Consider the following 16,653-nt stretch of genomic DNA (forward strand, 5'->3'; position numbering starts at 1 on the left):
CAGCTTTCCAATTAAACACATCCTCATGAGAAATTGGCACCGTGTTTTCCTTCTCTTTTGTATTGATAACCTTAATACGACTAGGTTTTCCCCTTTGATTTGAAATGCTTGCAACTGGTTGATCTTTTGATAATTTCTTCCGTATAGCCGTTGAAACCAAATGATCTTGGCTTCCTTCCGCCATAACCGAAAGATTTTGAAGCTTAGTGCAGATTTAGGTACTGCCACAGGTGAACCACGAACGCTTGGGTCGATAAAGCAATTTGCAGAACGTTGGATGGCATCAGGTGGAAAGGAGAAGGAAGCTAGAAACTTCTTCAATTGTGTAAACAAACCTTTATTTTCCGGTAATGACTGCACGAAAGTATTGGATGTATGTCCACCGCCATCATTGCACTTGTTTTTGGGTCTAATGAACAGTGCCTACGACAACATAGCTAAAAACTATCCAAGCATTGCAGAATCTTGGGCTAAGGCTGCAAATGCAACTCGACATGCGCAATTTGGTTTTGCTGGAAGACATTGTCGTGCTTTACTGACCAAAAAAGAAGTTTTACTTGATGCTGGTCTAAAAGAATATGCCTTTATAATGCAAAATCTTGGCTCGGTTATTGAAAAATGTTTTGGCATGGAACTTATTGATGGGTATCGTCAATCTATTGACGAATTTTGTGAAAGTTGGGAAGCTTTGAGACTTCCAACAACTCCGAAGTTTCACATCATTAAATTCCACGTAACTGGATTTTGCTGTAATGCAAACAAAGGACTTGGACGATATTTAGAACAGACAATCGAAGCAATTCACCACGATTTTGCCAAAACATGGATGAATTATAAAGTTCCTGAAAGCCACAACAACTATCAACGAAATCTGCTTAAGGCAGTCATCGCATACAACAGTAGCCATATTTGAGACCAATCTAGGAATGAAGCTTTCCTAACAATTATGAACTGAATTAAACTTTGTTCGCAGCACCAGTATAAATAATTTCCATCAATTTACAAAATGAAATCAAATATTCAATATAATAAACAATCAAAAATTAAATACGTGTATTTTTTTTATGATTATCTTCATTAAAAGCGCTGCTATTTTGTTAGAAAACTTCCCTTGTCATAGAGTATCACTATATTTGTCTAGCTCTACGAATGCAAAAATGGTACAACTGTGCAAGTACTAAAACCACAAAGTTGAGAGTAGACGTCAAGTTTCGGGTGTGACGTAAATGAAAACAAAAATAATAAAAGCAAATGAAAAATAACTGCTCTAAGCATCGTCGCCCGCTGGTCGCCATAGCAGGTTGAACTCCAGACGAAGCTAGAACCACACTACCTTTCATACTGGCGACAACACTCTGATGAGACAATGAAACCCTACCCCAAACTCCTCCCCTGATCCTATCCTTCAACAATGTACCCCTCTAACCTCGAGTAAGCCGCGAGTATTCGGCCCAACTCCTACTAGACACAGATATGAGTGAATTTTGTTTAAAACAATGAATAATGAATTATTGGCTCCGTAAAGCTAACACCATTGAGCCTTCCAAATAAACGAACTGGATAAAAACAAAAAAACTGTTCTAAGATACATATGAATGTACAAACTTTAACTTTTTAACATATGCCTAAATTACAAACTGTATTGCGTCTCCATGAAATGCATAGAAACGGTAAAAAAATATCAAAAATTTCAAATCAAGTTTATTCAATTTTCCCCCGATAGAATATTTTAAAACTTACCGATTTTTAAATTTAAGCACCCAAACTAACTTTTGGTGAAGAAAAACCCGAGGTACATGAAAGTTGATTAATCCGCCACTTAGGACACGGCGTGCGGAGGCCTTTAAATTAGCACAATAGGTCGATTGTCATACAAACTAGCCAACTTTGGTATGTTGCAAATATGTTTTGTTATGACCAATTTAGCTGAAATCTTGACACAGAACTACAAATATGATGATTTTTGCGTGTACGTAATATCAAATAATTGGAAACGCTTGCCGGGTGTTATAGTTTTAAAATGTTCAACCATATTGCCAATAAACGACGGCGTGCTTAAGAAAGTTATGTGTTTCAAATCTATTGACACCATTTGAAACTACAAACCTTAAAGATTTAGATTTGGTATACATAGATTTTAAATCGATCGATTGTTGAACAATGATTTTTCAAACATTTTCAATTTTCCGGAGGCATCGTGTGCGGAGTGTTAACCTAGTGGTGCCTTAAGCTCAATCGCATTAGGTTTTATGCTTAATTAAAATGTACTGGGAAGATATCATAAATTCTGGAACATCGGTTGACCTAGTGACCTAGTGACCTCTTCTGCGTAATAGCGTTTTGCCTAATGGCTTCCAGCCTGTTATAACCTGGCCCAATCCTGCATCTTCAAAAGTGTCCCCTATTTCGAATCTTGGCTCCACTCTACATCTTATATTGCATTATATCTTATATTGTGAGAAGGGTGATTGGTGGGCTGTTAGCGGGCTTGCTGATTACTTGAGTAAACCGAAAAAATACAACCCGAAGTATCCTCCTGCCTTCGGAATATGGAAGCAGGAGCACAAACAGATGTCGTCTATACGGATTTGAAGGCTGCTTTTGATCGAGTTGATCATGCTATCCTGCTAGCTTGGTGTGTCACAGGGCTTCATTCGTTGGTTCAAGTCTTACTTGACAAATCGAGAGCTCTGCGTGAAAATTGGTGCAGCACAATCAAACTCTTTCGCCAATACATCCGGTGCCCCTCAAGGCAGCAACTTAGGATCGTTGCTATTTTCAATCTTCATTAACGAGGTTGGATTGATTATTCCGGCTGGCTGTCTCTCTTTCTATGCAGATGATGTTAGGATTTATGTTGTAGTTCGAAGCCTTACTGACTGTTCACAGTTACAGCATATGATCGAAGACTTTGTGGATTGGTGTTCCAGGAACTTCGTCACGCTGAGAATTCAAAAATGCAGCATCATCTCTTTTCATCGCAAGCAGAAGCCAATCAAGTTCAACTATACAATCAACAATGAACCTTTGCAAACGTGTAAACAGTATCCGCGATCTAGGAATTACGCTTGATCCTGGAATTACATTCAAGCTGCATTATTCTGAGATCATCGCTAAAGCTGATAGACAACTCGGATTTATCTTCAAGATTGCTGATCAATTTCGTGATCCAACATGCCATGCACTGTACTGTTCTCTCGTGCGTTCAATATTGGAATTTGGAGATGTCATCTGGAGCCCATACCAAGCGATTTGGATAGCGAGAATCGAATCCGTTCAGAAAAAATTCGTACGTTATGCATTACGCCACCTCCCATGGAACGATCCTGTCAATCTCCCACCATACGAACATCGCTGCCAACTTTTGGGCCTTGATACATTAGAACGTAGACGCACTATCGCTCAGGCAGTGTTCGTTGCTAAGGTATTTTTGGGCGGTATCGACTCTCCCAGTATGCTCCTGAACGACCATTGTGGACAAGGAATTTCTTACATCTTGGGGCGCGCGCAACAATTTAGGGCCTGCATGATCCAATAAGATTCATGTCTGCTAGTTTTAACAGCTTCTACGAATACTTCGATTTCAACATTTCTGCGGCTGCGTTTCGTAACCGAATTCAACGAAGTCTGCACGAGGGATGAAATCTACTGAAAATTGGAATAACTCGACGTGCAATGATGGGCAAAATTACATTTTGCAACAGGTGAGTAACATTCCAATGCTCTCACAGCTTAAGAAATGTGCCACCTGAATCTTTTTTGTTTCATGTTCACTGTATTTTACTTGACGACGAGGTTCCTAATTTTGTATTTTGAATTGTGTATTGTGAAAAGATGTGGGGTTTTTACGCCATTTCAGCTTTTCCCCATCAAATTATTAAATTTCATTAAGACAACACAAAGTCTGATGAGAAATATTAAATAAATAAATAAATAAAGGGTATCCACAGTTAAATTGCATCATTTTCAAAAAAGCCGTAACATTTTGCCCTTAGGGCAAATTTTAATGGAATTTCGGATGAGATGACCTCAGTGTGTATTGTCTACACTGCGAGAGAATTATTGTGAAATTGCTAGTAGTTTTGAATATGGATTCGCGCGATTCAGTGCGTGCGTGAGAACATTTTGCACACTCACCTCAACAACCTACATCTTTCGCACCGAGTCATCGGAAAGATGTAGGGAATCCAACAATCTACTGTTTCTCGTGTCATAAAACGTTTCGGAGAACGTTTAACTGTCGATCGGATGCAAGTTAGTGCCAGAAAAAGTGTTCCGTACTACGTTGAAGATCGCAAGCAAGTGGGTACTGCCTTCAAACGCAAACCCAACTATTCCGTTCGGGATGTCGCGAAAAAAATGCACCTGACGAAAAGTTTCGTGCAGAATGCCAAGAAACGAGCAGGGCTACGTTCATTCAAGGTTCAAAACGTACCAAACGACAGAACAGGAAACGCAAGACACGTAAGCTGTACACACAAATGTTGACAAACCCACACTTCTATATCATGGACGATGAAACATACTTTAGAGGACTTAAAACCAATTCCAAATTCCAAGTTCAATGTTTCCTGTTCCTCAGGAAACAGCAAGTGTCAAAGTGTCGCAAGAAATTCATGATCTGGGTTTAGCCCAGAGATGCCAGATTTACAGACATGTCTGTGAATTTACAGACTTTTATTTTTTTCACAGACATTTACAGACTTTTTGGTATTTTCACAGATACTTACAGACTTTTATAACAAAGGAAAAAATTTAAAATTTATTTGGTTACACTGTTTTACATCTTTAATCAAATAACACGTGCGATTCATTTAACAACACGCATTAGAAATTCGTCAGTTTTCAAATCCACCATACGAACGAGCTGTCACTGCTATAGACGGTCATAGTTATAGCTGCCATGTTGTATCCAAAACGAACATTTTCCATACGATTTGATGTTTTTTTTTTTTTTGATTCGTCAACTCACGTTGACCGGTCTATAACTTGACTGTCTATAGTCACTGTCACTAAAAAAGTTAATGAAACCGAGGGGGACGAAAGTCCTAGATTTATTCAAAATTTGCCAAAAAATACTTTAAAGTTTGATTTATTGATCTCTATAAGTATCATGACAAGTAACGATGAAAGCCGTTTGTTTATAAGAAAGGAACGTCGTGAAATCTCAACCAACAATTCAAAACAGCGGATCAGCTTTTGTAATCAAATCTTGTAATGATCTTTTGTCGCAAATCGATGCTCGCCTTGTCACATCAACAACACCGTCAGCAAGGAAAAATTCTCTCCTATCCGATGGTGGAATTGGTTTGCGTAAGCGTACTTCAGTTTGGTCATTACAAGTTTGCTGATCCACTCTTTGGTTGATAAATCTGTTCGAAAATCGTATGTTCAAAAATCATTTATAGTGATTCCTTGAAGAGTCCACAAATTGCCTGATGATGGCATGTGTTCTAGAGCACAATTTTCGTATACAGTTGTGACATCACTCATGAAATTGGAACTCCCTGTTTGATGCATCAAATGTGAAGTTCCAGATTCATTGTTGTATGTTTTGTGGCAGCTGTGCTCTTGAAATTTTGAGGTGATAGTATGGCGCATTACACACATTATAGGAAGTGCGGAAACGCGAATGGGAATTCTCCGATATCTCCGATGGTCATTACTGATTTCCATCACTACCCTAACAGACCTCCCCAATCTCAGGCATCCGGTGAAGATCAGCATCGATGGCACCAATCGTTTGGTCTTGGGTTTGGTCGAGTCGCGGCTTGGTCACGTTTGGCCATCAATTCTGTTGCCAAATCTGCTGGAAAATATCGTTGCTTCCAGAGTTTGAACATGCAACAATCACAAAAGCAGGTGCTCAAGAAAGTAACCGTTCACATCACAAAACACACTAAAAACAACATCAGCATAATGCTCGATAATTCTACCACATCCAAGATTATCGATGAATAGTGAATGAAATCGGATAATATCGGCAGGTATTTGTTATTAATCATTACGACTCGAGTTTATCTTAAAAAATCAAAATTTTTAAGCATATTTTATAGAAATCCGTTAAATGAAATGTGAAGCAGATTACTGTCGTCTCTGTTGAATGAAACGGACAGTATTTCTATCCTATTCCATCTTTTTATTCGAGAACATCCACATGCAGTTTTAGTGCTGAACGAAGCAGCCATTTTCGCCGTTTTGTACCTCTGAATAAGAGTCGTAAAAATATGGAAAAAATCGAGAAAAATCAAAGAAAACCCAAGAGAAAGCTTCATAACGAACTTTTTCAAATGTCAGGTAACCTACACTCCCGATCATAAGTTTAAGGACACCCCCAAAAAAACATGACAAATTTGTTATGTTCATATCTCTGTCATGTTACGTCCAATTTTCGTTCTCTTTAAATCATTTGAAAGGTATTGGCAAATTGTTCAATATAATTTTCAAATTTTGTGTGCTAAAAGTTCGCCCACAGCTACAACATTTTTCAAAATTTACTCTGAAGAATCGTGACTGATTTTCTCAGAATTGGGTTGGCCAAATTTTGAAATAAAAGTAGTTGTAGAACACTTATGCTATACCATTCATACAATTCAAATAACCTTTGGAGATCAAAAATTGAACGTAAAATGAGAGATCATTGAACAAAACATATTTGCATGGTTTTTTGGGGGTGTCCTTAAACTCATGATCGGTAGTGTATAAGTTAAGGGAAATCAACACTGAAAAAAGTTTTCACTTAGTTTCTATTAAGAACGCACATAGTATTTTTCCAAAAAAAAAACAAAAACAATAATTTTTACCTGAATATCACTGTTCGGGACACTACTTGCCGTTTCGCGTGGCAAGTCACACCGATAGTTTACGACGGGATAGTTGGTTTTCGGATTCGCAAAGGAAAGTGTTCTCTGTTTACTGGTCACTGAACAACTGAACTTTATTTCTCCTATCGGTTACACTTCTTGTGTGGATGAGCGAGATTGCGTGTATGATTGAGAGTGAGTGCTATTACGTGTATGTGTTATACAATTCAAGGTAAGTATGGTTTTAGGTACTACATGTTTAAATTCACTTTATTCAATTGATTTCGGGTATCCAAGAAACTTGCCGCAACATGCCGGCCCCCGTTGACAACGTCCAGTTTCAACAGATAACTTGGTCGTTCGTTGTAGCTTCTTCGTCCTGCTCGGTTGGAAGAACCGACACTTCAGTCACGGCTCGCTTGTAGCGGCCGCCCGCAGTCTTTACGACAACCACCCGAACTCGGCCGTCCTTGCCCGGAATGGTCTCGACGATACGCCCCAAAGGCCAGTGGAGAGGTGGCGTATTCTCCTTCAGAAGGACTAGTTGACCTGGTCGTAGATCGGTTTGTTGCTTTCTCCACTTCGTCCGTTGGTGAAGCTGGCTCACATAGTCACGTGACCAACGAGTCCAAAGGTCCTGCAGCGTTTTCTTCATATCCTGTAGGCGACTGAGCCGTCCAGGATTGATGTGGTTCAGATCTGGTTCCGGGATTGCGACGAGTGGTTCCCCGACCAGGAAATGTCCTGGCGTCAGAGCCGCCAGATCATCGGGAGAATCAGTGAGCGGTGATAGGGGGCGAGAATTGAGCACTGCTTCAACTTGCGTGACGACTGTGTGGAACTGATCCACCGAGAATGCTTTCAGTCCCATGATTCGACGGAAATGGTATTTGAATGATTTGATTCCCGCCTCCCAAATGCCACCGAAGTGTGGCGAGCGGGCGGGGATGAACTGGAACTTGATCCCGTTGTCCAAGCAATGGTTTCGCCATTCGTCGCCCTTGAACTGCTGCAGGAACTCTTTACGCGACGCGATGAGCTCACGATCCGCCCCGACGAAAGCGGTCGCATTATCGCAATGTAGCTCCACTATACGTCCGCGCCGCGCGACGATGCGCTTCACGGCGTTGATACACGACGCGGCGGATAAATCAGCGACGATTTCGATGTGCACGGCCTTCACCACCAGACAGACGAAAAGCGAAACGTACATTTTCACCGACGCGCCCCTCCCATTCAGCGGACGAACGAGAAACGGCCCACAGTAATCCATTCCCGAATACAAGAACGGTCGTGCTGGTGTAGTGCGTACTTCCGGCAACGGTGCCATGATTTGAGTTGACAGCTTAGGATGACACCGAAAGCAAGTGACGCATTGACGAACTACTGCACGAGCTAGATCACGACCCCGGAGTGGCCAGAATCGTTGACGTACTGTAGCAAGCAGAAGTGAAGGTCCACCGTGCAATGTTTTGAGGTGTACTGCTCGCACGATCATCAAGCTCAGTTTGTGGTCGGACGGTAGCAAGATCGGAAATCGGGTGTCGAATGGTGCGTTCGAGTAGCGTAAACGACCATCGATTCGTAGCAACCCGAATTCGTCCATGAAAAGGTTCATCTTTCGAAGAGGGGACTTTGGTCCAAGATTCGGTGGCGTCGGGGAATTCTTCTGGAGAGTGTATATCTTGACTTCTGCCGAAAAGGAGGAACGTTGAGCGAGACGAGCTAGAACCTTCAGTGCATGATCACATTCATCAGGCGACAGTGATCCAGTTGAGCGCTGCTCCTTTGGCCGCTTGCAGTTGTGGTAAAACCTGTAGCAGTGGGCAATACCTTTCAGCAGGTTGGCGAGCTCTGAATATCGGTCGAAGAGCTCTTGATCTACTGTGTTGATATGTAATGCGACGACACGACGAGCCTCCTCGTTGACGAATTGATCATCTGGCGTCGGGAATATTGATTCTGGCCATTGCTCCTTCGGGTATCGCAGGAATTTGGGACCATGCCACCATAGATCGTCTTTCGCGATCTGACTTGCCAGGGTACCTCGCGAAATCCGGTCGGCCGGGTTTAAGTCCGTGGAAACATGTCTCCACTCGAATGCCTTTGTAAGTCGTTGAACCTCAGCCACCCGATTGGAAACGAAAACTTTCCAGATGTTGGATCTCGACTTTAGCCAGTGTAGAACGATTGTGCTGTCGGTCCACATTGTCGTTGACGCTGTAAATTCGGTAGTCCTATGTAAAGAGTCCACGAGCTGACTTCCAAGTAGCGCAGCACAAAGCTCCAGCCGTGGAATAGATTGTCCACGCAGTGGTGCAACACGAGACTTCGAGGTAAGAATGTGACTATGGAGCTCTCCCGTTTCGTCTGGCGAAACGACGTAGACACAGCACCCGTAACCTTTCGTTGAAGCGTCGCAGAAGCAGTGAAGAGAATATTGACGAGAAGTGTTTGCAAGAATCCTTCTCGGAACTTGTAGGATCGATAGCTGCTGGATGTCAGTTCGATAAGTCATCCACCATTCTTGCAATTCGGTAGAGAGCTCCGTATCCCATGGCAAGTGTTCCGCCCAGAGTGTTTGCACAAACATTTTGGCACACAGTACGACAGGCCCGAGCAGACCGATGGGGTCGAACAAGCGGGACATCTCGGACACAACTACCCTCTTGGTGATGACGGCGTGCTCAAAAAGGGCTGGTATCTTGAACATGAGCTGGTCGGATTCAGGAAACCACAGAAGGCCTAGCGTCTTGACGGCAGTCGAACGATCGATTTCTAACTTTCTTGAGGTTTCCCATAACTCGGTAGGAACGTTCACTAGTGCCGTGCTGTCGTTGGCCGCCCATTTTCGCAATACGAAACCTGCACCTTCAAGCAAGGCGATGAGCTGCCCACAAGTTTCCTGAAGGGTGTGTAGATCGTCGTGCCCAGTCAATACGTCGTCGACGTAGGTTCCCTTCCGGATGACTGGCACTGCGAGAGGGTAGTGTTCTCCGTCATCAGTTGCCAATTGATTGAGCACTCGAGTTGCCAAGTATGGTGAGCTGGCCAGTCCGTACATAACCGTCTTCATTTGGTAAACGCAAATTGGCTCGGACGGATCGTTCCTCCAAAGAGTTTGCTGGTATCTGCGGTCAGCTGGATGTATCCAGATCTGCTGGAACATCTTCTGTGCATCAGCGGTAAAGGCAAAGCGTGGCATCCGAAAATTGATGACGGTTGCTTGCAGCGGTGGCTGCACTGTGGGTCCAATGCACATGACTTCGTTTATCGACAGGCCGTTGGCACCATGGCTGGATCCATCGAATACAACCCGAGTCTTCGTTGTTGTGCTCTCTGGGCGATGGATGGCGTGGTGGGGGAGGAAAAACTGTGGGCCGGATAACGCGCGCGAATTTACCTCCATGTGGCCCAACTTCTGGTACTCCTCCATAACGTTGCTGTATTCTTCATGAAAGTTTTCATCAACGGCGAACTTCTTCTCCATCGACAGCAATCGACGAAGTGCAGGAGTATACGAGTCCCCGATTAGCGAAACCAATTCTTTCCGCAACGGAAGGTGAACGACGTATCGACCATTCTCGTCCCTCGAAATGGTTTGCTGGAAATGTTCCTCACAGAACTGCTCGTCTGGAGTGAATGCCTTTTCACTATCAAGATTCTCAATTTCCCAGAACCTTTCCAACTGGGAATCGAGCGACTCATCGGTACAGAGATGACTAGACTGCACAACTACCTCTGTGGTAGCTTGTTCCGTGACTTTACCACAGACGACGAAACCGAGAACGGTTTTTTGGAGGATTGGATAGCCAGCATCTAGACTGATCTGCTGGTTTTCCAGAAGCAAGTAGAAAAGTTCAGCGCCGATGATGACATCAACCCCTTGGATAATGTTGAACTGCGGATCGGCAAGTGGTAGATGCCTTGGAATCCGCCAGCGTGTTACGTCGATGCTGCAACTGGGTAGTGCAACGGTGAGCTTCGGTAAAACCAAGCAGTCAAGATTGGATGTGAAGGTACCAAAGCGAGAGGCAATCGACATGGTTACACCGTAGCGTACGTTAACCATAGACTGTCCGATACCGCTGACTGGAGAATTGAGCTTTGTCCGCTTTAAGTTGAGCCTTTGACACAGTGCTTCGGAGATGAAGCTGGGCTGGGATCCACTATCCAAGAGCGCACGAGCGTATTGGTATTTATTGTCCCCATCCAGGACCTTGATCACGGCAGTAGAAAGCAGCACGGCATTTGTGTTCTGTTTGTGGATCACTTCAGCACTTTGACAGGCATTAGGAGGTAAATTTGAATCGAACGAGACTACCGACGACGAGGGAGGTTCGTAACCGAAAGCGGACGATAATTCGCGAAACGACGACACGAGTGGTGAGGCGTTCGAAAGCTCAACCGACCGAGAGCTTTGTACCGAACCGAGTTGCGATTGTTGATTTTGCGAACGATTCGATTAAGCGAAGGAATTTAGTTGTACCGGATGTTGTAGACGGTTGCCCATTGTGGTCGAAGGTGATAAATGTAACATCGTATGGTGTTTCTTCGCACAGGTTTTGCATCCGCCACTGGTACAGTCCTTCGCTAGATGGGCCCCTTTCATGCAGTTGATGCAGAGGCCGTTCCTTTTGATGAGATCGAACCGTTCGTGAGGAGTGAGGGACTGGAATTTGCCGCACTGAAACAGCAAATGTTGCTGCTGACAGCAGGCGCACACTACAGTGTTCGATGAGCTTACGTGAACAGCAGAAACACGTAGCTTCGACTTGCATTCGGGCTGCAAGCCAGCGCTAGGTTGGGAGAGCATAAGGGTTTGTAAGATTCGGGATCGCTTGTGGATGAAATCGACGACACGTTGATATGTTGGTCTAACTTCGCCCGAGAATTGTGTTTCCCATTCGCGAAGAGAGATGGGATCTAGACAACTACTGAGTCGTTCCACCAAGAACGAGTTCCAATGCTCTTCAACTCCCTCAAGCTTATCCAAAAGTTGAACATGGCGGTCAAACTCATCTGCCAAATCTAGAAGTTCACTAGCAGACTCTCTTTTAAGTGGAGAAATTGAAAGCAAGCCAGTCATGTGACGCTTGATTAACATCGGCTTGTTCTCAAATCGGTCTTTCAGTAGCTTCCATGCTACCGAATAATTGTTTGCGGTGATATCGAGGGGAGCAATCATGCGTGCAGCCTCGCCAGTGAGCGATGCACGCAGATAATGCAGCTTCTGCACCATGGTTAGCTGCTGGTTTGAATGAATCAGTGAGATGAAAAGATCGCTGAATGACTCCCATTCATCAAACTTGCCGGAAAATTCTTTGAGTTTGATTTCTGGAAGACGGAGATTTGGCACAGACTGAGCAACGGGGATCGGAGGATTTCTAGACGACGACGGAATACACGGAGGGGGTACCTTGGTTGTCAACGATGCCTTCAGGGTGTAATAAAGACTTTGAAATGTCCGTCTCTCATCACTGAACTCGTCATCTGCGTCTTCAAGATCTTCGATTTCATTTTGTACTCCCTCAAATTCCCGCCACAATTCGTCCAAATGTTGGATACGAATTGGAAGTTGATTGGCCTGATCCACGACGTACTCAACGTCAAACGTCTGGATCAGCCCTGCCGAATTTAAAATATTTGCACGCCGACGGTACAGGCATTTCATTTTGGTCGCCTTACTGATCCGCTTCGACGGCGCCATCGTGTTGGTTACCCCGAGAAAAGGAAAGAATTTACCTCGTAACGCCTCTTACGCGCCGTGTCGACGACTATGATGATACCAACTGATAATCCGGACGAAGATTGACCCCTTCCGACTACACCGGTACCAGCAAGGATGATCGGCACCAGCTATCAGCTCCAGGCAACGACGATCAATGAGGCGATCAGCACCAACCACCACCAACCAATCGAGTGACGATCAGCAAGTTTCCAATATTCACTACGCGGCAGCAAACTATTCTTTTTGTTCGGGAGCGATATCCCTAGTAGAAAGCGCACTAACAATAATCGTCGTAGGTCTATTCACCCTGTGATAATGGAAAATAAATCAGCAACGTGGCTGCAAAGAGATATTTACTACAATAGGGTGTATCCTGTGTGGGCACTAGCAGTATTTTGTTCACTTTTCATGCCACGGGCACAGTTCAACACACTTTTTTTCGTATCTTAGACACTTTCTATCGATCCGGTGGGATTTGTGTCTTGGACACCCAAAAAAAAACGAAAAGTTCACACGTGAATTGATTCGGATCAATTAGGCACCGTCGTGGACGGTTTAAAGAGGGCCACGATCAATTAATTAGCAACGTGGTTGCTACTACAACATGCGACCTAGAACAATAGTGGTTTCTGGAACCTTGCCTATGCCGTGGGCATACTTTTTCGTGTCTTGGACACTAAATTGACTCGGACCGGCCCGATGGTATCTGTATCTTGGACACTATATCGGCGACAACGATGTTCACTTGCGAAATGACGCGGATCAGACTATCACCACCGTTGACGGTTCAACGTGACGAACAATTAATTAGCAACGTGGTTGCTACTACACAATGTGATGTAGAACAATAGCGGTTATAGGAACCTTCCCCGTGTGCACTATTAGTAGCAAATTTTATTCACTTTCTATGCCGTGGGCACATTTTAGCGCACTGTTTTCGTGTCTTGAACACCAAGTTTGTTGGATCCACTCCGACGAAATCTGTGTCTTGGACACTTCACAACGACATAACGCGAATCAGGTTCATTCCCGGGTTTCGGCACCAAAAAATGTTCGGGACACTACTTGCCGTTTCGCGTGGCAAGTCAAACCGATAATTTACGACGGGATAGTTGGTTTTCGGATTCGCAAAGGAAAGTGTTCTCTGTTTACTGGTCACTGAACAACTGAACTTTATTTCTCCTATCGGTTACACTTCTTGTGTGGATGAGCGAGATTGCGTGTATGATTGAGAGTGAGTGCTATTACGTGTATGTGTTATACAATTCAAGGTAAGTATGGTTTTAGGTACTACATGTTTAAATTCACTTTATTCAATTGATTTCGGGTATCCAAGAAACTTGCCGCAACAATCACATAGAATTAGAAATTCTATATGAGAAATCATATAGATTTCATTGGACACATAAAGTTCATGTGATTTAGTGGTGCAATTTCCAATTATGGGATCACATGAAAGTTATGTGAAATTCACATGGATATTTTCCACTGGTTATGTGATTTATTTTATGAGTGAATACAAATACTTGCACTAATTATTATGCAGAGTTTCATGTGATTTCAGGTATCGCACGATGCATTTCGCTGCTGGCTTGCAAAAGGACCAGTACTAAGTAGCGAACTGATTTCCACACTACATAGCATATAAGATCGACTCAAATTTAAGTTTAATTTACTCTAGACTTTAGAATGGAGGCGAACCAGCCTAAGGCTGAAAGCCTCCTAAATAAAGCTAAATAATAATAATAGACTTTAGAAAACGTAATTTACTTGTAGACTGAGTATAATTTTCCGAGCCTCATAAATCTTTTCGAATATCGACGAAAAATTTATTCATTTTAGAAGTACACACTCAAAGAATAAATCACATATCCAATGGAAAATATTCATTACAATTTCACATCACTTTCATGTGATATCATAATTGGGAATTGCATCACAAAATCACATGAACCGTATGTGTCAAATGAAATTTAAGTGATTTATCATATAGAACACACATGAATGTTACGTGAGATTCAGATAGATATTTTTGGTTTTGTTAATGAAATACATGAAAACTTTTGTCCGTGTACTAATTTCATATGCACATCGAGATGTTGCTCATATTAGAAAACAAATTCCTGTCAAAGCTCTGGAAGTTTTACTCAGTCTATGAGTTAGCTACGTTTTCAAGAATATGAGTGGACTTATCTCATCTTTGAGTCGACCTTATTTGTCGTGTAATCGTAATTTATCTTTTTATTAATTGCTTTTAACGTATACGGCGTCAATGGATGCATTCTCAACTCCAATGAGGTTCAATTAGATTTTTAGCAGGTCATTTTGCTCGAACATGATTTTAACAGACATTTCGAATTTCGCATCTATTTCATGATCCCCCCCCCCCCTTCGTCACGCGCAAAACTTCTGCTAAATTTATGCAGCCCAATTACAGACATTTCTGAAATTCACAGACATTTTTCGCAGGCTTCTCATAAAAAAAAAAGTTGGCATCTCTGGTTTAGGCTCTTTTCACTACTCCAAGGACGTTCTGGAGTGGTACGAGATGAATGGAGTCAATTTCGTGCCGAAGGATCTCAATCCCTCAAACACACCGAAGTTGCGGCCGATCGAAAGATACTGGGCTATAATGAAGTACGAACTCCGTAAGCAGCCTAAAGTTGTCACTACGGAGCACGAAATGTTGAAATCATAATTGAAAACAGAATAAAATGTCAACCGTTGTACAAAACCTTATGGGTGGAATTAAGTTGCAAAGTTTTAAACCTTATTCCAAAGAAATTTAAAAGTAGCGATTTTGATGTTTCAACATCTATAAAACCTGAAAATTCGGTATGCTATGCCAATGGATAGCTGAATTGTGAACGCATCGAGCTCAAATCAGTTTCCAAGTTATGAGCTCGCCATTTTAAAAACCCCCCCAAGTAACCAAAAGTTCCGCATTCAATGATAAAACTCACTTCCATGTTCCATAAAGATCGAATAAAGTTCTGACAGAACTTTCAAGTTCCATAAAGTTCAAATAAAGTCCCAATAGAACTTTCAAGTTCCATAACGTTCAAATAAAGTTCCGATTGAACTTTCAAGTTCCATAAAGTTCAAATAAAGTTTCGACAGAACTTTCTTCCCAAGCAGTGTTGGGAAAATATCAAAAAATCAAATCTCACCAACGCCCAAGATCACGCTTGATTTTCGTAGACAACAATCAACAAGCAAGCAACTGCGGTTGATTTTGCAAGCTGTGATATCGCAGCTCGGAATATCAAGCTAACAAAACTCACCAACTGCAAATCTCACCAAACCGTGGTGAGATTGAGTTTAATGATTTTTGCTTTGCACCCGAATGCAACAAAAACTTCCATAACGGCTTGCAGCAGTCCCTTCGCGTCTACCATCGGTGAAGATTAAAAAGAGATAGCAAACTATGCTTTCTCTTTCTAAGAAAACGATGTGCAATGGAATCATTTTTGTGTCGAGTCAACTCTCAGCTTGATTTTTGCACGTTGTGAATAGTCTCGCAATATCAAAGGAGCTTATAAAATCATTATCAAGCATGATATTTTGTTCCAATATCACGCGTGATATTGCGAGCCCATGAGAGCGGAAAAATATCAATTGATTTCGGAATTTGCCAACACTGTTCCCAAGCAACAAAAAGTGCCGTATACAACGATAAAACCCACTTTCAAGTTCCATAAAGTTCCGATGCGTACACCTATCAACTTGAAATTCAAAAAAAGTTTCAAAAGAAGTAGAAGGGTCTGTGTCTAGGGGCATGAACGGAAGCTTAACGTAGGACCGCTAGTGGACGGAACAAATATGTTGATCATTTAGTTCTTAGCTGTTTCCGTTTTTGAATTGGTGGCCGGTTGTTTTTCAAATGGTGGCCACACCAGTGCAAGTCGATGCCGACCGGATGACGGCGGCCTAGTCATGCTGCCTATTGCGGGAAGCTTTTCCTCCGGTCGATGTGGGTGTTTTCGTCGTCGTGTCTTCGTATTGGTGCGATGCGTGTTGTTCCACTCATACGTCCTGTCCGACGCTTATCCGTCCATTGCTCGAAAGCAAATGACGGAAAAAACGATATGGCAAGCATTTTTATTATCGCTGTTTTTT

General features: G+C 42.7%; 1 protein-coding gene across 1 annotated transcript; it reads right to left on the minus strand.

Moving 5' to 3' along the window:
* Positions 1-7,143: 7,143 nt before the first annotated feature.
* Positions 7,144-12,513, minus strand: LOC135707244 (uncharacterized). Its single transcript, XM_065229015.1, has 2 exons — positions 11,342-12,513; positions 7,144-11,221 (listed from the first exon to the last, which is right to left on the minus strand). The coding sequence occupies exons 1-2, from the start codon at positions 12,511-12,513 to the stop codon at positions 7,144-7,146; spliced, it is 5,250 nt and encodes a 1,749-aa protein (XP_065085087.1).
* Positions 12,514-16,653: the final 4,140 nt, after the last annotated feature.

This window comes from Ochlerotatus camptorhynchus, unplaced genomic scaffold, assembly GCF_037179485.1.
Source record: "Ochlerotatus camptorhynchus isolate MF236.1 unplaced genomic scaffold, CSIRO-AGI_Acam_v1.1 ptg000024l, whole genome shotgun sequence".
Lineage (NCBI taxonomy): Eukaryota > Metazoa > Arthropoda > Insecta > Diptera > Culicidae > Ochlerotatus > Ochlerotatus camptorhynchus.

Coding starts and splice junctions, on each gene's coding strand:
- LOC135707244 (XM_065229015.1), bottom strand. CDS start 12,513: ATGGCGCCGTCGAAGCGGATCAGTAAGGCGACCAAAATGAAATGCCTG. Junction 11,222..11,341: donor GCGAAGAAACACCATACGAT/GTTACATTTATC, acceptor TTCGGTACAAAG/CTCTCGGTCGGTTGAGCTTT.